The 17,546-nt window shown below is 42.2% G+C and overlaps 1 protein-coding gene, 1 long non-coding RNA gene and 1 pseudogene across 2 annotated transcripts in view; 1 reads left to right on the plus strand and 2 right to left on the minus strand.

Moving 5' to 3' along the window:
- Window positions 1-1,633: 1,633 nt before the first annotated feature.
- snx21 (sorting nexin family member 21) lies at window positions 1,634-7,915 on the minus strand. Its single transcript, XM_017715902.2, has 4 exons — window positions 7,788-7,915; window positions 5,631-5,945; window positions 4,969-5,126; window positions 1,634-3,770 (listed from the first exon to the last, which is right to left on the minus strand). The coding sequence occupies exons 2-4, from the start codon at window positions 5,902-5,904 to the stop codon at window positions 2,994-2,996; spliced, it is 1,209 nt and encodes a 402-aa protein (XP_017571391.1). The 5' UTR covers window positions 5,905-5,945; window positions 7,788-7,915; the 3' UTR covers window positions 1,634-2,993.
- Window positions 7,916-8,369: 454 nt separating this feature from the next.
- The window catches only part of LOC119264062, a 35,897-nt gene continuing 26,720 nt past the window's right edge, over window positions 8,370-17,546 (plus strand). The window contains exons 1-3 of the long non-coding RNA XR_005130746.1: window positions 8,370-8,592; window positions 8,689-8,785; window positions 9,711-9,821. This is a non-coding gene — a long non-coding RNA (uncharacterized LOC119264062). The remainder of the gene's footprint in view (window positions 8,593-8,688; window positions 8,786-9,710; window positions 9,822-17,546) is intronic.
- Window positions 11,851-13,953, minus strand: LOC119264061 (annotated as a pseudogene).

A 17,546-nucleotide genomic window follows, 5' to 3' on the forward strand; every position in this document is an offset into this window, starting at 1 on the left:
ACAGAAACAGACAGACAGAAAAACACACACACACACACACACACACACACACACACGCGCGCAGAGACACACACACACACACGCGCACAGAGACACACACACACACAGAGACACAGTCACACAGACAGAAACAGACAGACAGAAAAACACACACAGAGACACACACACACACACACACACACAGTCACACAGACAGACAGAAAAACACACACACACACACAGAGACACACACACACACACACACACACACACACACACAGTCACACAGACAGAAACAGACAGACAGAAAAACACACACACACAGAGACACAGTCACACAGACAGAAACACACACACACAGACACACACACACAGACACACACACACAGACAGACAGAAACACACACACACACACACACACACACAGAGACACACACACACACAGACAGAGACAGACAGACAGAAACACACACACACAGAAACACAGACAGACACACACACACACACACACACACAGACAGACAGAAACACACACACACACAGACAGACAGAAACACACACACACACACAGAAACACAGACAGACACACACACACACACACACAGACAGACAGAAAAACAGACACAGACACACACACACACACACACACAGACAGAAACACACACAGACACACACACACACACAGACAGACAGACAGAGACACAGTCACACAGACAGAAACACACACACAGACACAGTCACACAAACAGAAACAGACAGACAGAAACACACACACACACACACGCAGACAGACAGAAAAACAGACACAGACACACACACACAGACAGAAACACACACACAGACACACACACACAGACAGACAGAAACACACACACACAGTCACACAGACAGACAGAAACACACACACACACACACACACACAGAGACAGACAGACAGAGAGAAACACACACACACACACACACACACAGACAGGCAGAAACACACACACAGACACACACACACACACACACACACACAGACAGACAGAAACACACACACACACACAGTCACACAGACAGACAGAAACACACACACACACACACACACACACAGAGACAGACAGACAGAGAGAAACACACACACACACACAGACAGACAGAAACACACACACACAGACACAGTCACACAGACAGACAGAAACACACACACACACCTAGACAGACAGACAGAAACACACACACACACACAGACAGACAGAAACACACACACACAGACACAGTCACACAGACAGACAGAAACACACACACACACCTAGACAGACAGAAACACACACACACACACAGACACAGACAGACAGAAACACACACACACACAGACAGACAGAAACACACACAGACACAGACAGACAGAAACACACAGTCACACAGACAGACAGAAACACACACACACACACACACACTGCAGAACATTCAGAGCTGAACTATCCTGTTCCAACTCTTTCTGGTGACATTACTGTAGTGCAGGTTTCCATAGAGTGAAAAGTTTGCTGACCTGTTGATATGAAGCTTAAACTATAAATGTGCCATTAAAACATCGAGAAAAGCAAAGCTACAGAACACAAAACGGAATAAAAATCAGCGAGTGGTCATTTAACTACGGAAAGGCCATTCCGGCTTCGTGAAACACGTCAAGGTTTAATCAAACATGAGAGGAATGTTATTCTGAAAGAAAACTAAACTGCAAAGTAAGGACTTTAGTGAATAGACAGGGCAAGGCTTTAATACCGCAGGCGACCAGAAATTCCCTATTTCCCTAAATAAATAAATAAACACAGAAGTAACAACTCAAGTCATTCATAGTAATGGGAAATAAAATAAGAACATTTAGCAGCAAAAAATCGAATTCTAATGTTTCTGTAATGCGGTACCTTAATTACACCTGACGTTTAAGAGCGAGGCTGAAATTGTTAACCAGTTTAAGAACAGCTTAAAAATCCTCTTTTAACCTAATTTCCTCTGCTTTATTATTGTATTAATATAAATATGCTATATGTAACCTTATTTGTTGTGGTTTTTTTTCTCCTTATAATATTTGGGATGCAATCAAAATAGCTCTCTTATAAAAATAGTTCTCTAATAAGGCTGTGGTTCATGCATGTAGCGTATACGACTAACAGGTTTAAAAATATATATCATTTTTTAAAAATCGCTGTAGGTGTAGTGCTGTTTACATATCTCAACAGTTTTTCATTCCGTGCAAAACATGAGAAGGACATCCTAAAAAACGCTGGTGAGAATATAATATAATCGCTAACGGTTACGTGATTGTTCTCTGCAGATTACGCACAAATTCAGTGGGTCAGTTTTAATGTCACGCGTTCCTCCACTATGTGAACAGCACTACAGCAAAATCCCTCCGGTTTCCTCTGAATTTTGCAATAACTATCCAGGATGCTGTATCCTATGAAAGGGGGGGGGGGGTCCTCATGTCCGGTTGCAGAGGACTCGAGTCACAGTTCGGCGATTTCCCTTCTCCCCGGATTCGGCTCATCATTTGAGCAATTCTCCAGCAGTTTTTCCAACAGTATTCCCTTTGCGTCTGTATCACATGGTTGAATGCCACGGACAGTCATTTTAACCCTCTATTCCAAGCCGTTGCCTCTAGGCAACGAACCCATTTTCCTCACTTTACACTAGCATTACACATATTTAACAACAACGACAAAAAATTCAGCATCATTTTGTTTTGTTGTGAGAATTTGCTGAGCTGCTTGTTGACTAGAAGCAACAGAGGAATGGATTTAGCCAGTCACAAGCAGATCTTGCCACTACAGCCAACGTCACAATTCTCTGAGTGCTTCAGTAAAAGTGCTAAAACTCAGTGTTTTGCGTAAACAGGTTACTGTCTCAGGTAAATAACCACATGCTAGAACAAAGGCACGCAGAGATTAAGCTGAAACATACTGGAATATTCTTTTAATTACCAAGGTTACTTGGTGTGGACCAGAACTGCTGCCCCCTGTCCTACAACCTATCTATGCGTGTTCCTCCCCTTTGCTCTTTGACTTGGCGTCTCCCTCACTGTCCTCCAGATTCTCTTTTATGAGACACTCCTTCAGGATGAGCTGACTCCCCAAGTCGACCCCAAGCTCTTGGATGTCCTGCAGGAGGGCTTCCCAGCGCCGCTTGTCTTTCGAGATCTTCCAGGACAACCGGACATTGGCCTGCAACAGCGGCACCAGCAGCGGGTGTAGCTGGGGTGGCGGTGGCTGCTGCTTCAGGGCCTCCGGGGACGGCGCCAGGTCCTGTAGAGCTCGGTCACAGTTCTCCTGCGCCTCGATGGGCTGTTCCAAATCCTGGAAACAGCTGACCAGCGCTGCCAACGTGAAAAGCCAGTGAGCCTTCTGCAGCGGCTGCTGCTGGAGCAGCTGCTGGCAGCCCAGCTTCTCCTGGAGTCGCAAGGCATTGAGCAGCGCCCCCACAGCTTCCTGGTAACGTCCCACACGCAGCAGCATCTGGCCAGCACGCAGGTCGCCCAAGTAGAAGAACTCCAAGAAAATGGGCGCGGCACGCAGCTCGGGGAGCGAGTGGAGGTGGCCCAAGTACTGCTCAAAAGCCCGACTGCGTTTGGCGATGGTCTCGGCCGCAAAGTTTCTACGCAGCTTCTTGCGGGGGAAGTAGACGCCCTCCATCTCGTCGCCATGCCGCCGTCGCAGACGGCCATGCAGCCGCTCGAAGTCAGTGTAGCGACGTGTAATGACTCCTGGGGTTTTGTCAAATGTCCCAGACCGAATGACGTGAATAGTGTAAAGCTGTATGAAAACAAGAACAGGTTTTATCATGTATAATCCGTGACGCACATGTCCAGCAGGGTGTTTCATAAGGCAGGATTAACTCTTAAACTAGACAGACAGCTTGGGCACTGGTTTGGGGAAATGGAGACCCCCCTGGTGAAACATCTCATTGCTTGTAGAAGAACATTTCTGTCAGTTGTGTTGCTTTTTTCTGTGCAGATTAATCCTGGCAACTAGGGCTGCTACTCTAAAGTACCCTGTTGGTTCAACAAGCGACTTATAAAGGTATGTGGTGTCCAGAGTCTAGACCAAGGACTTTTAGTCACACAATAGGGGCACTGATTGGATATCTGGTAGCGTTGGGAGCGTAACAAGATCCAAACGATGCTTAAACCAGAACTAGAGCAAAAGCAAAGTGGAGCAGTTTGAGGATGAGCTGAGAAAGATAAACATTTATACGGCACTCATTTTAAAATGTAGGGTGATTCAAAAAGATTCATCCAATCTGAAAATGATTCATTTCACTGTAAATCATCACAGATCAGTGCAGTGAGCTGTAAACGGTTTAAATGAGCGTAAAGTTTATTATGTAGTTCTACAAGGTCTCAGTCTGAACCTCCTCCAGCTGGACGGACGACATCAACACCACAGTCAAACTCATCCCAGACTGGACTGAGCGTGTCGGGCGTCGCTGCTCTCACGGCTCTTTCAGTGGGATTTCGGAGATCATCCAGTGCTGTGGAACCAGCGCCGAACGCTCTGAGCTGCTGGAGCTTCACTGCCCACAAACATCAGGCGCTGTCTTCCACTGACAGTCAGACACTCTATGACCCCTCTTTCAATTGTGCTGTGATTGGTTCCTTGGCGCCTCATGGATGTAAAAACATGGTGCTTTGAAATCGGATGAATCTTTTTGAATCACCCTGTACACCATTTACAGGTTCAATGCTGCCCCCTAGTGTACACATTCACATTATGCGCACACATGAGGTATAATTTGGCTTCAGCACTGCTCGACTTTGAGCCTAATTTATCTACCCAGCTGAGAAATCCTGCTTTGTGAAACGCCCTCACAATATATTCTGTCCCCACCCATCACTGTTTTTAATTGCACTGCTATTTGCAACCAGTGCAAGCTTTTACTTGGAAACTATGACCACCAATTTAAAGATGTAAACAAACTTCGAGAGGAAGAATAACTGGTGTTACCACTTACTACGTATTTGGAGCTCATCTCTTGTACAACGTTGGCATCAGTCACTTCGAAAATGAGTTTTTCCGAAACACAGCGAGGCCTCAGGCTTCTCCAGCTCTCCTGCAGCTGCCTGGTGAGCATGTTCGAGCCCTTCAGGGTAGGGCTGGTAGGGCTTATGTCTAAGAAAGACAGCACTAACTAAATTGGATTGTGAAACACCAAGAGAAGTGTGAGCTGTTCTCACAGCTCTCTTACAAAAACAAGAAGTGAAAGCTCACTGCCCTTAAACATCTCCATATATACCAGTTCAGTTCTGGTTTTTCCTGGGTGCCGGCAAAAAACACCGTAAAATTTGCATTTTGGTTTAGAAAGGACTTCTGAGAAGACTGAAAATAAACCAAGTGTGTCTTAATGTCTGTACGTGTCTTAATAATACTTGGAGAAACGTGTGTTGCAACTACAATCCAGTCTTTTTGTATTTTGCAACTCAAATAACCACAAAGTCACTATAAGCCATAATCTACTATCCACTTCCTTTCTGTACGACCAGTTATTACCGGACTTGAAGTGAATCTAGAACTTGACACAACTACTAACCTTAAAATCTCTCAGAAGGATTATTGCTTTTTGGTTTCGGTTGCTCCACAGTGTAAGAGAGTAAGTCTAAGGGTGGTGAGAACTACCTGTGCTACTGCAAGGATTATCCAAAGACTCCCCAAAGAAGTCTGAATCGCTGTCTTGGCCAGACGCTTCGCCTGCATCTTCAGAATCCAGGACCGCATCTCCCTCAAAAGAGAGCGTTCCACCGAGCTTGGCCGACACGTAGTCCGTGTCGTCCTCAAGTTCAGAGCTTTCTGGAAAGTCGTCCGTTCCGTCTGCATCTTCGTCTGCATCTGCAGGGTGCTCTCCTTCTTTGAAAAGCGTGCGGCGAAGTCTGTCCAGCAGCTTAGAGGCCATCCCACGCTCCGCACAATCCTGGAGACTACGGCACTGCGAACCTGAAAGCCAAAAACAAATGAAATTTCATGCCTCAAACCACAAAAGCAGTTCAGTAGAACTGAATGATCGGTCACTCCACTGCCATGGAAATAGCGAAGGCTCTACCCTTTCATGATATTCTACTGATCTGTGAAACCAGAGACCTAAACGTGGAAGAAGCCGAGCTGCATTATGTTTAATTCATAGGGGCTGTGTGGCACTGAGACTAAATAAACAAATAACTCAGGCTTTGGCAGATAAGGACCCAATAACAACCACACAGTTTAGTATTTACCAGTGGTGGGCAGTACCTGAGTATCTGAGTAACTGAGTAAATGTAATTAGTTTCTGTACTTTAGTATTTTTGGTGTATCTGTACTGAAGTTTCTCCGTTCTGGGCGTCTTTCTCCTTTCACTCCACTACATTTCAGAGTCTAATATCCGACTTTTTCCTCCTACATTTTGAGAAATCTGTGGTTCCTTTTGGTTTCTGTGTGTATAAAAACGTAACATGTCAAAACGAAAGAAGCGCAAAGCCAGAGCACCAATCAGGGCCCAGCGGTCACTTTGTTTAGAGCTGGTTTTGACCTGTTGGTCATACCGACCCAGTGCAGCACGCGGTTCAACGTCAGCGCAGCAGCGTAAAACTTTGGGAGAGTCTGTTCAACATAAATGATGAACTAACCTAACTTTGTGTAAATAGAGCTCAATATAGAAATATGTCCACATATGCAGTCGAGACTGACGCGGCTTTTTTCTGAATTTCTACAAACACCAGTTCATTTTATAGTAAATGAGTTTGGGCTGGTTTATGTTTATGAACAGACGCCTACAGATCAACATAGTAAAGGAGCTCATCTGTGATCCTGAGTTTAAAGCCAGTTTTTATTCAACTTAAACTTGGAACTAAGTTGTAAATAAATCTGAAACTGAAACTTTGCTTGTGTGTAAAAAGTGATTTCAGAGCCACTCGGTTCTCCCTGATGGAAACTGTTTACCTTCAGTGTTTTGTGCTTCTGATCATTTTAATAGACGTCAGCGTCACTAATTAATGACGTTCTATTAAAAGACTGGTTTACCAAGAGAGACGCTGGAGGACTTTCACCTGAAATGAGTTCATGAAGCCAGTCTGGTTATAAAAATGATAACAGGACATCAGAGCCAGAATTCCTCTTTTAGTACTTTTACTTTATACTTAAGTACATTTGAAGGGAAATACTTTAGTACTTTTACTCCAGTGGAGGTCTAAAGGGAGGAACTTCTACTTTTACTGGAGGATTATTTTACCCTTCTGAATATTTTACGAAGCTGAAGTTCGCTTCTTATTTCAAATCCCGTTCCACCTTAAATGGTGCGGCGGTTCCATTCTACTGTACAGACGCCAGAATGGAACCGCCGCACCATTTAAGGTGGAACGGGATTTGAAATAAGAAGCGAACTTCAGCCTCGTCGTTCATGAACTTAATGTACAACAGACAGATTAATTCGCTAAATAAACAAACAAATAAACAAGTAAACAAACACCGTCTCGCGGGAACACGACTGTGCTAACTTACACCAGCTAGCCAGCGTTAGCTACTTGGGTTAGGTTAACTAGCAGGGACGCTAATAACAGACACGCTGAATCAGCGAAGCCACCTTAAAACTACATGACAGTAAGAGCTCGACCCGTGAAACGCCTTGCAGTTAGATGATCTGTCCGTTTCAGCAGCAGAAGACCTTCTAGAAACTTCGCCGCAGCGCAACAGGTCGCCCGCTAACGGGCAGCTAACAGGCTAACCCGGACTGAAGTTCGGGAATATCGGGCTGAAGTCGCGGCTCCGCGGGGAAAAAGCTCTGGAAGGAGCGAGATGTGGATTTACCCGCACTGCTGGGCGCTACTGGACACAGTCCATGTTCACCGGACAGCACTGGACGAGGGCAGGACTGGGAGAACCAGCAGGAGCGCGTCCACCGGCCTGGGTGCGCTGAAGTAGGCGGACACTCACCCCCTCACACTGGAGCAGAGCAGGATGAGCGGGAGGATGGAGAGAGGAGAGCTGCCCGGGTACAGGGCGGGTACAAGCATGTATCAGCATATACATACATACATATATATATATATAGTGTACATACTGTAAATTTCTCTATATTGTCTTAAATTATTAGTAAAGTGTTTATTTTGTACAAATATTATGTTTATTTTTTTGCAACAGATAGATAGATAGATAGATAGATAGATAGATAGATAGATACTTTATTGATCCCGAAGGAAATTTAGGAACTCTAACAACTGCAATTTCCCCCTGGTATCAATAAAGGAATCTGGGCTAACCTTGAACTTAATGTGACCTTCTCTAACCTTCTGAATGCACCTGTCCAGCTGTTCAGTGTTTCAGTACTTTCTGCACAACTTGCTGTTCTCTAAGAAGGAGCTTAATGGTGAGGTGGTGGTGGTGGTGGTGGTGGTGGTGGTGGTGTTACAGTGTGGGCAGGTGTGTCCAGTCAATACAGAACAGCCCTACACTGTGAATGGTGCAGTGACCCAGTGGCCCAAACTACTGAATCACGTCATTAATCCAGTCACTGCGCCTCTGCATGAACAACACAGGCCTCATGGACGACGAAGCTCCAGCTCATCGAGGGCGCATCATTAGGGAGCGGCTGCTGGAGACCGGGGTACCTCAGGTGCATAAAGCATCTCGAAATAATGAATTCTGAAATTTGAATTTCACCAGTATCTCTGCGCCATGGCTGGGTTTTAAAAACGTTGTTTCTGACCAGGCAACAGAAGCATTTCGAGAAATATCTTTCTGTGAGGGAGCTTTTAGAGGTAGACGTCTGGTTCCTATCGACACCACTGTGAAGAGTTCCTGACTCAGTAAGTTTCTCTGGACTGGTTTCACACCAAACCACTCTGAATGGCCTTGTGTCCATTTTTTTTAAACAAACGGTGGAATTTCCCTTTTTAAAAGCTCCAAAACTGAGATAAGGTGACTCAAAGCTGACAAGCGATCATGAAGGCTTGCCAGAAGAAAGGCTGACTTCTTATCAAAACTGTAAACAGCCATTTAGAGTTTACTAAAATCATCAGAACTTTAATTTGCACTAAGATCAGATAAGAAATGGAGAAATTAAGCCTCCACCCCAACACGAGGGGTGGAGTTGTGCAGAAAAGAACGTAGTATCTACAGTGAAGTGTAGACGGAGATGGAAGTATGAACCGGGAAGTTTAACAGGGCACAAAACAAGCCATTTGCTCTGACTCTCCTACTGTATGCATAATAACAAGCCTGCAGTTATTTACATTGCAAAGCAAGCAGGATCTATTACATGAGATACATGTCCAGTGCATACTGGCCTGTGTCAGCTGGGAAAACAATAACAAGAGTTTGACTGCATACCAGCATAACACGAGAGAAAGGAGAAGTATATAAAAATGACTTTAATACATTTATTATTTAATCATTTTGAAGTAACCCAAAGCTGATTACAATACAAACACACACACATGCAGAAGAAACAAACAGACAGGCCTAATACAAAAGGGAAATCAATATAGCTCAAATTCCATGCCTATGTAGGATCCAGAGAGAGTCTGAATAATATCAGAATGCTTTGGGAAGACGAAGGTAGTTAGTTTGGTCATTTGGTCAGTTCCATGAACTGAAGTTAAAAACTGGTGGATTTCAAATGGAGTGTATGAAGTAAAGTTTTTATTCCATTTTATTTGTTTACATTATTTACTAATCCCTTTCTATGTTTAATTCACTATGTTACTTTGTTTGTGCGGCACGGTGGCGCAGTGAGTAGCTCCATCGCCTCACGGCAAGAAGGGCCTGGGCTCGATTCCCAGCTGGGTGACCAGTGTCCTTTCTGTGTGGATCCACCAGTGCTGGACGATGTGCCCAAACCATGTGAGTTAAAGTCGAGACCCCCAAGGTAAAATATTCCTCCAGTAAAAGTAGAAGTTCCTCCCTTTAGACCTCCACTTGAGTAAAAGTACTAAAGTATTTCCCTTCAAATGTACTTCAGTATGAAGTAAAAGTACTAAAAGAGTAATTCTGGCTCTGATGTCCTGTTATCATTTTTATAACCAGACTGGCTTCATGAACTCATTTCAGGTGAAAGTCCTCCAGCGTCTCTCTTGGTAAACCAGTCTTTTAATAGAACGTCATTAATTAGTGACGCTGACGTCTATTAAAATGATCAGAAGCACAAAACACTGAAGGTAAACAGTTTCCATCAGGGAGAACCGAGTGGCTCTGAAATCACTTTTTACACACAAGCAAAGTTTCAGTTTCAGATTTATTTACAACTTAGTTCCAAGTTTAAGTTGAATAAAAACTGGCTTTAAACTCAGGATCACAGATGAGCTCCTTTACTATGTTGATCTGTAGGCGTCTGTTCATAAACATAAACCAGCCCAAACTCATTTACTATAAAATGAAATGGTGTTTGTAGAAATTCAGAAAAAAGCCGCGTCAGTCTCGACTGCATATGTGGACATATTTCTATATTGAGCTCTATTTACACAAAGTTAGGTTAGTTCATCATTTATGTTGAACAGACTCTCCCAAAGTTTTGACGTTGAACCGCGTGCTGCACTGGGTCGGTATGACCAACAGGTCAAAACCAGCTCTAAACAAAGTGACCGCTGGGCCCTGATTGGTGCTCTGGCTTTGCGCTTCTTTCGTTTTGACATGTTACGTTTTTATACACACAGAAACCAAAAGGAACGGCAGATTTCTCAAAATGTAGGAGGAAAAAGTCGGATATTAGACTCTGAAATGTGGTGGAGTGAAAGGAAAAAGTCCAGAACGGAGAAACTTCAGTACAGATACACCAAAAATACTAAAGTACAGAAACTCATTACATTTACTCAGTTACTCAGTTACTGTCCAGCGCTGCTCATTACAGTGGAGAGACTGGGTTACTTAAATGACTCATTAGATGAGGAGGATCTAAAGCTTAAAGTTAATGTTACCTGCCTTATTACCTTCTTTTGTTTAGTCTTTTTTTCGTCTGAATGGGTAGAAATCATCTCTTTTAGCCATTTTGTGCTGAATAAGGACAGAATCACTGTTTTCTTAAGAATTTGGTTTCATCACCGAGGTGAGAGTTACACTAATACTTTATTAGCTGGGATTATTAATCTATAGATTACTGGCCAGGCTGGCAGTCAGATGTGGTTGACACCAAATGGATTCCCGATGGTTGTTTCAGTTTAATTGATGTTCATGATTAATTACATGCTCATTGCAGGGTGATTGTAGACGTTAGTAAGAAATAAAGGGAAAAAGAATATAATGTAATGTGTCACTCACACAATGTGCGTCTGCTACAGCATGTTGATAAATGTCTTTGTTCAGTTGTATATAATATGGTAGTAAATAACTCATTAGAAAAACAAATGTCTGCCTGTTTATTTTAGTTTATATATACAGGTCCATAGTGAATGTAATTCCATTAACATTTTAAGGGATTTTAATATATTAAACACATTTACATCCACTCACAGGTCTTAATTCAATGAGATGCACAGTTATAGATACAATTACACAATGCTTTTTTATGCTTGTTATGAAGAAAAACAACCAAAATTCACAGAAACCACATTAAACTGAGATCAAACAGTGTTTATTGTGATTTTTAACAGGGTAAATTCTCACATTTGTGGGTTTCTTTGGTCTCTTGTTCTCCGTCTCGCCGGTTTCTCTGTTTTTCTCATCTCTCTGTCTGGAGTCTCTGAAGAGCCTCCGTTTGGAGGGTCATGTAGCCCCAACACTTGAGCAGATTTCCTAAGTGGGTTGACCCTTGATGATTTGCTGGAAATGTGGCTGTCCTGATGATTCCCTCTTGAATATGTGGCTGTTTTGAACAGATCTGCCACACCTTTTTTGTTCTCCTTGGCTGTTTTTCTTACTTTTCTTGGCTGCTCCATTTCTACGGATGAGGCCAGTAGATATTACAGAGAGACCCAGTCAAGTGTGGGTCACGCTCAAGGTGGAAGGAAAACTCAAAGCCTCCATGATTCAGTCCACAGCTCTGGTAATGCGTTCCTCTACTCAGATTCACAGAACAGCCCCCCAGGTGGTCGTCATAGCGGACATCTTTATCCCATACCTCCAGTTTAAGGCGATGACCAGTGTAAACATTTCCGAAGTCGTACTGTTTGTTCCACCATGGGTTATTTGATCGGATCCGTTGTGTTTGCCTGAAGCTTCCATCATACCACAGTTTGACATACCCCTCGGTTCGACCCACTGGATCGCCTCTTAGACCCCAAACCCTTATCACGGTCACCCTTAGCCTTCCTCTGTGGCCATTGAAAGGACAGCAGTTTGGAGAAAGGTTGGGTCGATTCCCTGCACACTGTGGAGGCGGCGGATTCTTTGGTTGCCCATTGTGATGGCCGTTTGAAGGTTTCTTCTCACGTCAGTGTCATTGACCAGATCATGCAAAGGGTCATGAATAGGCTATGATATCTGGGGTGTGTTTGAGGCTACCAAGCCAAGTGTAGAAGCCTTCAGAGTCGTTTCTGGTCTCTCCAAGCCATCCATTCCCTCCAGAAACCTTGGTCATGTAGTTCATGAGACCTTCACTGAAACTCATAACACTGTGTTGGTTGGCCAGGATCTTTCTACAGCTTCCTCCTGCAATGGAGGCATCAGCTAGCCCAAGTCCCAACTTTAGACCGACATTCAGACAGTCCTTCACCTGACTAGCAGAGACCCTGCTGAGGGTTGCCAAGTATGTGCGAATAGAGGTCACTCTTTAAACCTCCCACCAAGGTTAACTTGGCGGATATAGTGGGTCCCATGAATCTCGATAAAGCGGCGATATTGTTGCATGGCATTTGATGTGTTGCCTTTGGGTAAAGATAAAAGATGCTGGTGGAACTCTGGATTGAGAGGAGGAAGGCTTGGAAGTCAAAAACTGAAAAAAAGAAATAAAGAAATATTTATAAACACGGACATTCCATTGATGTCTTGTTGATTTAATAGATTATGTATATACGTATTAGCTTACACTGATCAGGCATAACATCACAAGCACCTCCTTGTTTCTACGCTCACTGTCCACTTCATCAGCTCCACTGACCGTATAGCTGCACTCTGTAGTTCTACAGTTACAGACTGTAGTCCATCTGTTTCTCTGATACTCTGTTACCCTGTTCTTCAGTGGTCAGGACCCCCACGGACCCCCACAGAGCAGGTACTGTTTGGGTGGTGGGTCATTCTCAGCACTGCAGTAACACTGATGTGGTGGTGGTGTGTTAGTGTGTGTTGCGCTGGTCTGAGTGGATCAGACACAGACACAGTGATAAAAATTGATACAAGGATTTGTCCAGACAGCAGTGACCTCCTGGTCTGCAGATGCTTGGCTCAATCACGTAAAAAACAATCAAGCCAAGAATTAGAGTTAAAAATAAGGGAAATTATTATTTTTAGGTACAGTTAGGGAAGTTTAGATTTAAAAAAGCTTTAAAAAAATCAAGGCCATAAAATCCAACCTGTAGTAAGTGCAGCTCAGCTGATGGGAGGAGAAGTACGTCTTGTCCACTTTGATTCTGGAGGTTGCGAATCTTGACTCGGTGGACTTGCTGCCTGCTAGTTGCAAGTTGATTAGTCCTGCCTGATTCAAGCCCACCTTCCAGTCATTCCCAATGGCCGAGGTGGCGCTCTCCAGCAGAGCGCTAGCAGAGGAGAAGACAGCACTGGAGATCTGAAGGTTAGATCTATTGACGGCTCGCCAGTCCGGCACGGAAAGAGGAAGTTTCTGCAGTTGACCGCCAATGAAAGGGATCTGACCCAACGTGCAGGAGTTAGAAGGTGTCAGAAAGGTCTCCATGTCACTGACATAAACTCCTTTACGCTGAAGCGTTACCACATCAAAGCCCTCACCCACTAAGTTGTGACCGGGGACAAACGGAGCAGCTAGGCAATCCTGCTGACTGCTGGTCCTGCAGCTTGAGGAACCTTCAGAAAGCATGAACACCAGGGCACAAAAGCGCCAGGGCTTCTGGACTAACGATTTTTGTGGCATTTTTATTGCTTGGTCATTCAGGTCCAGGCCAGTCTCTCATAAAAAAAGAAAAACTAGTTGAAATTGAAGAAGTAGTGCCCTGAATTTGCTCGAATCAAATGTGTACATCATGTCCACATGAATCAAACAGACTATGAAATAACACGTGGTCAGAGGTACGTAAACTGAAAAACACAATAATATTTGTGCACAATCTTCTTTGAAAGAAGAAAATTCAGTGCTTTTTAATTGGTGGAATATTGAATAGAGTTAGTATATAAATTCAGTTGAGGCTAAAAGTGATTTAGGAGTTGAAACTGTATTCTAATAAAGTATTTAGTGAAAAGCTTTTATATTGTGTTACATTAAATGTAAAGAAAACTCACCACTGTTTATTTCTGCAGCCGCTACCACTTCAGTCGTGTCCCTGATCACGCCCAATTATATACTGTACCCTCAACATTGAGCCAAATTGGCCAAAATTCATAAGGCTATAGTCTCACCTTCGTGTGTGTTTTTTGACCGTTAATTAATCCATTAATAATCACGCCAGGGCACCAAAAGTACTTGGAAAATGACTCCTCATGATGTATTTTGTCCAAATAATTGATATTTCATCATAAAATGCACATTCAACATTGAGCCAAATTGGCCAAAATTCATAAAGCTATAGTCTCACCTTCGTGTGTGTTTTTTGACCGTTAATTAATCCACTTAATAATCACGCCTGGGCACCAAAAGTACTTGGAAAATGCCTCCACGTGACGTATTTTGTCCAAATAATTGATATTTCATCATAAAATGCACATTCAACATTGAGCCAAATTGGCCAAAATTCATAAGGCTATAGTCTCACCTTCGTGTGTGTTTTTTGACCGTTAATTAATCCATTAATAATCACGCCAGGGCACCAAAAGTACTTGGAAAATGCCTCCACGTGATGTATTTTGTCCAAATAATTGATATTTCATCATAAAATGCACATTCAACATTGAGCCAAATTGGCCAAAATTCATAAGGCTATAGTCTCACCTTCGTGGGTGTTTTTTGACCGTTAATTAATCACTTAATAATCAGTTCCGGGCACCAAAAGTACTTGGAAAATGACTCCACGTGATGTATTTTGTCCAAATAATTGATATTTCATCATAAAATGCACATTCAACATTGAGCCAAATTGGCCAAAATTCATAAGGCTATAGTCTCACCTTTGTGTGTGTTTTTTGACCGTTAATTAATCCATTAATAATCACGCCAGGGCACCAAAAGTACTTGGAAAATGCCTCCACATGACATATTTTGTCCAAATAATTGATATTTCATCATAAAATGCACAATCAACATTGAGCCAAATTGGCCAAAATTCATAAGGCTATAGTCTCACCTTCGTGTGCGTTTTTTGACCGTTAATTAATCACTTAATAATCAGTTCCGGGCACCAAAAGTACTTGGAAAATGCCTCCACATGACATATTTTGTCCAAATAATTGATATTTCATCATAAAATGCACATTCAACATTGAGCCAAATTGGCCAAAATTCATAAGGCTATAGTCTCACCTTCGTGTGCGTTTTTTGACCGTTAATTAATCCACTTAATAATCACACCAGGGCACCAAAAGTACTTGGAAAATGCCTCCACGTGATGTATTTTGTCCAAATAATTGATATTTCATCATAAAATGCACATTCAACATTGAGCCAAATTGGCCAAAATTCATAAGGCTATAGTCTCACCTTCGTGGGTGTTTTTTGACCGTTAATTAATCACTTAATAATCAGTTCCGGGCACCAAAAGTACTTGGAAAATGACTCCACATGATATATTTTGTCCAAATAATTGATATTTCATCATAAAATGCACATTCAACATTGAGCCAAATTGGCCAAAATTCATAAGGCTATAGTCTCACCTTCGTGTGTGTTTTTTGACCGTTAATTAATCACTTAATAATCAGTTCCGGGCACCAAAAGTACTTGGAAAATGACTCCACATGATGTATTTTGTCCAAATAATTGATATTTCATCATAAAATGCACATTCAACATTGAGCCAAATTGGCCAAAATTCATAAGGCTATAGTCTCACCTTCGTGGGTGTTTTTTGACCGTTAATTAATCACTTAATAATCAGTTCCGGGCACCAAAAGTACTTGGAAAATGACTCCACGTGATGTATTTTGTCCAAATAATTGATATTTCATCATAAAATGCACATTCAACATTGAGCCAAATTGGCCAAAATTCATAAGGCTATAGTCTCACCTTCGTGTGCGTTTTTTGACCGTTAATTAATCCATTAATAATCACGCCAGGGCACCAAAAGTACTTGGAAAATGCCTCCACATGACATATTTTGTCCAAATAATTGATATTTCATCATAAAATGCACATTCAACATTGAGCCAAATTGGCCAAAATTCATAAGGCTATAGTCTCACCTTCGTGTGCGTTTTTTGACCGTTAATTAATCCACTTAATAATCACTCCAGGGCACCAAAAGTACTTGGAAAATGCCTCCACGTGACGTATTTTGTCCAAATAATTGATATTTCATCATAAAATGCACATTCAACATTGAGCCAAATTGGCCAAAATTCATAAGGCTATAGTCTCACCTTCGTGTGCGTTTTTTGACCGTTAATTAATCCACTTAATAATCACACCAGGGCACCAAAAGTACTTGGAAAATGCCTCCACGTGATGTATTTTGTCCAAATAATTGATATTTCATCATAAAATGCACATTCAACATTGAGCCAAATTGGCCAAAATTCATAAGGCTATAGTCTCACCTTCGTGTGTGTTTTTTGACCGTTAATTAATCACTTAATAATCACTCCAGGGCACCAAAAGTACTTGGAAAATGACTCCACATGACATATTTTGTCCAAATAATTGATATTTCATCATAAAATGCACATTCAACATTGAGCCAAATTGGCCAAAATTCATAAGGCTATAGTCTCACCTTCGTGGGTGTTTTTTGACCGTTAATTAATCACTTAATAATCAGTTCCGGGCACCAAAAGTACTTGGAAAATGACTCCACGTGATGTATTTTGTCCAAATAATTGATATTTCATCATAAAATGCACATTCAACATTGAGCCAAATTGGCCAAAATTCATAAGGCTATAGTCTCACCTTCGTGTGTGTTTTTTGACCGTTAATTAATCCATTAATAATCACGCCAGGGCACCAAAAGTACTTGGAAAATGCCTCCACATGACATATTTTGTCCAAATAATTGATATTTCATCATAAAATGCACATTCAACATTGAGCCAAATTGGCCAAAATTCATAAGGCTATAGTCTCACCTTCGTGTGCGTTTTTTGACCGTTAATTAATCCACTTAATAATCACTCCAGGGCACCAAAAGTACTTGGAAAATGACTCCACATGATGTATTTTGTACAAATAATTGATATTTCATCATAAAATGCACATTCAACATTGAGCCAAATTGGCCAAAATTCATAAGGCTATAGTCTCACCTTCGTGTGCGTTTTTTGACCGTTAATTAATCCACTTAATAATCACTCCAGGGCACCAAAAGTACTTGGAAAATGACTCCACATGACATATTTTGTCCAAATAATTGATATTTC

The sequence above is a fragment of the Pygocentrus nattereri genome, chromosome 9 (assembly GCF_015220715.1).
Source record: "Pygocentrus nattereri isolate fPygNat1 chromosome 9, fPygNat1.pri, whole genome shotgun sequence".
NCBI lineage: Eukaryota > Metazoa > Chordata > Actinopteri > Characiformes > Serrasalmidae > Pygocentrus > Pygocentrus nattereri.

Bases quoted from the DNA above. Each gene is read 5' to 3' on its own strand.
- snx21 (XM_017715902.2), bottom strand. From the start codon at position 5,904: ATGGCCTCTAAGCTGCTGGACAGACTTCGCCGCACGCTTTTCAAAGAA. The intron at 5,127-5,630 runs GTAGTTCTCACC...TGTCTTTCTTAG, and splicing joins TAATCCTTGCAGTAGCACAG to ACATAAGCCCTACCAGCCCT. The intron at 3,771-4,968 runs GTAAGTGGTAAC...GTTTTCATACAG, and splicing joins AGATGAGCTCCAAATACGTA to CTTTACACTATTCACGTCAT.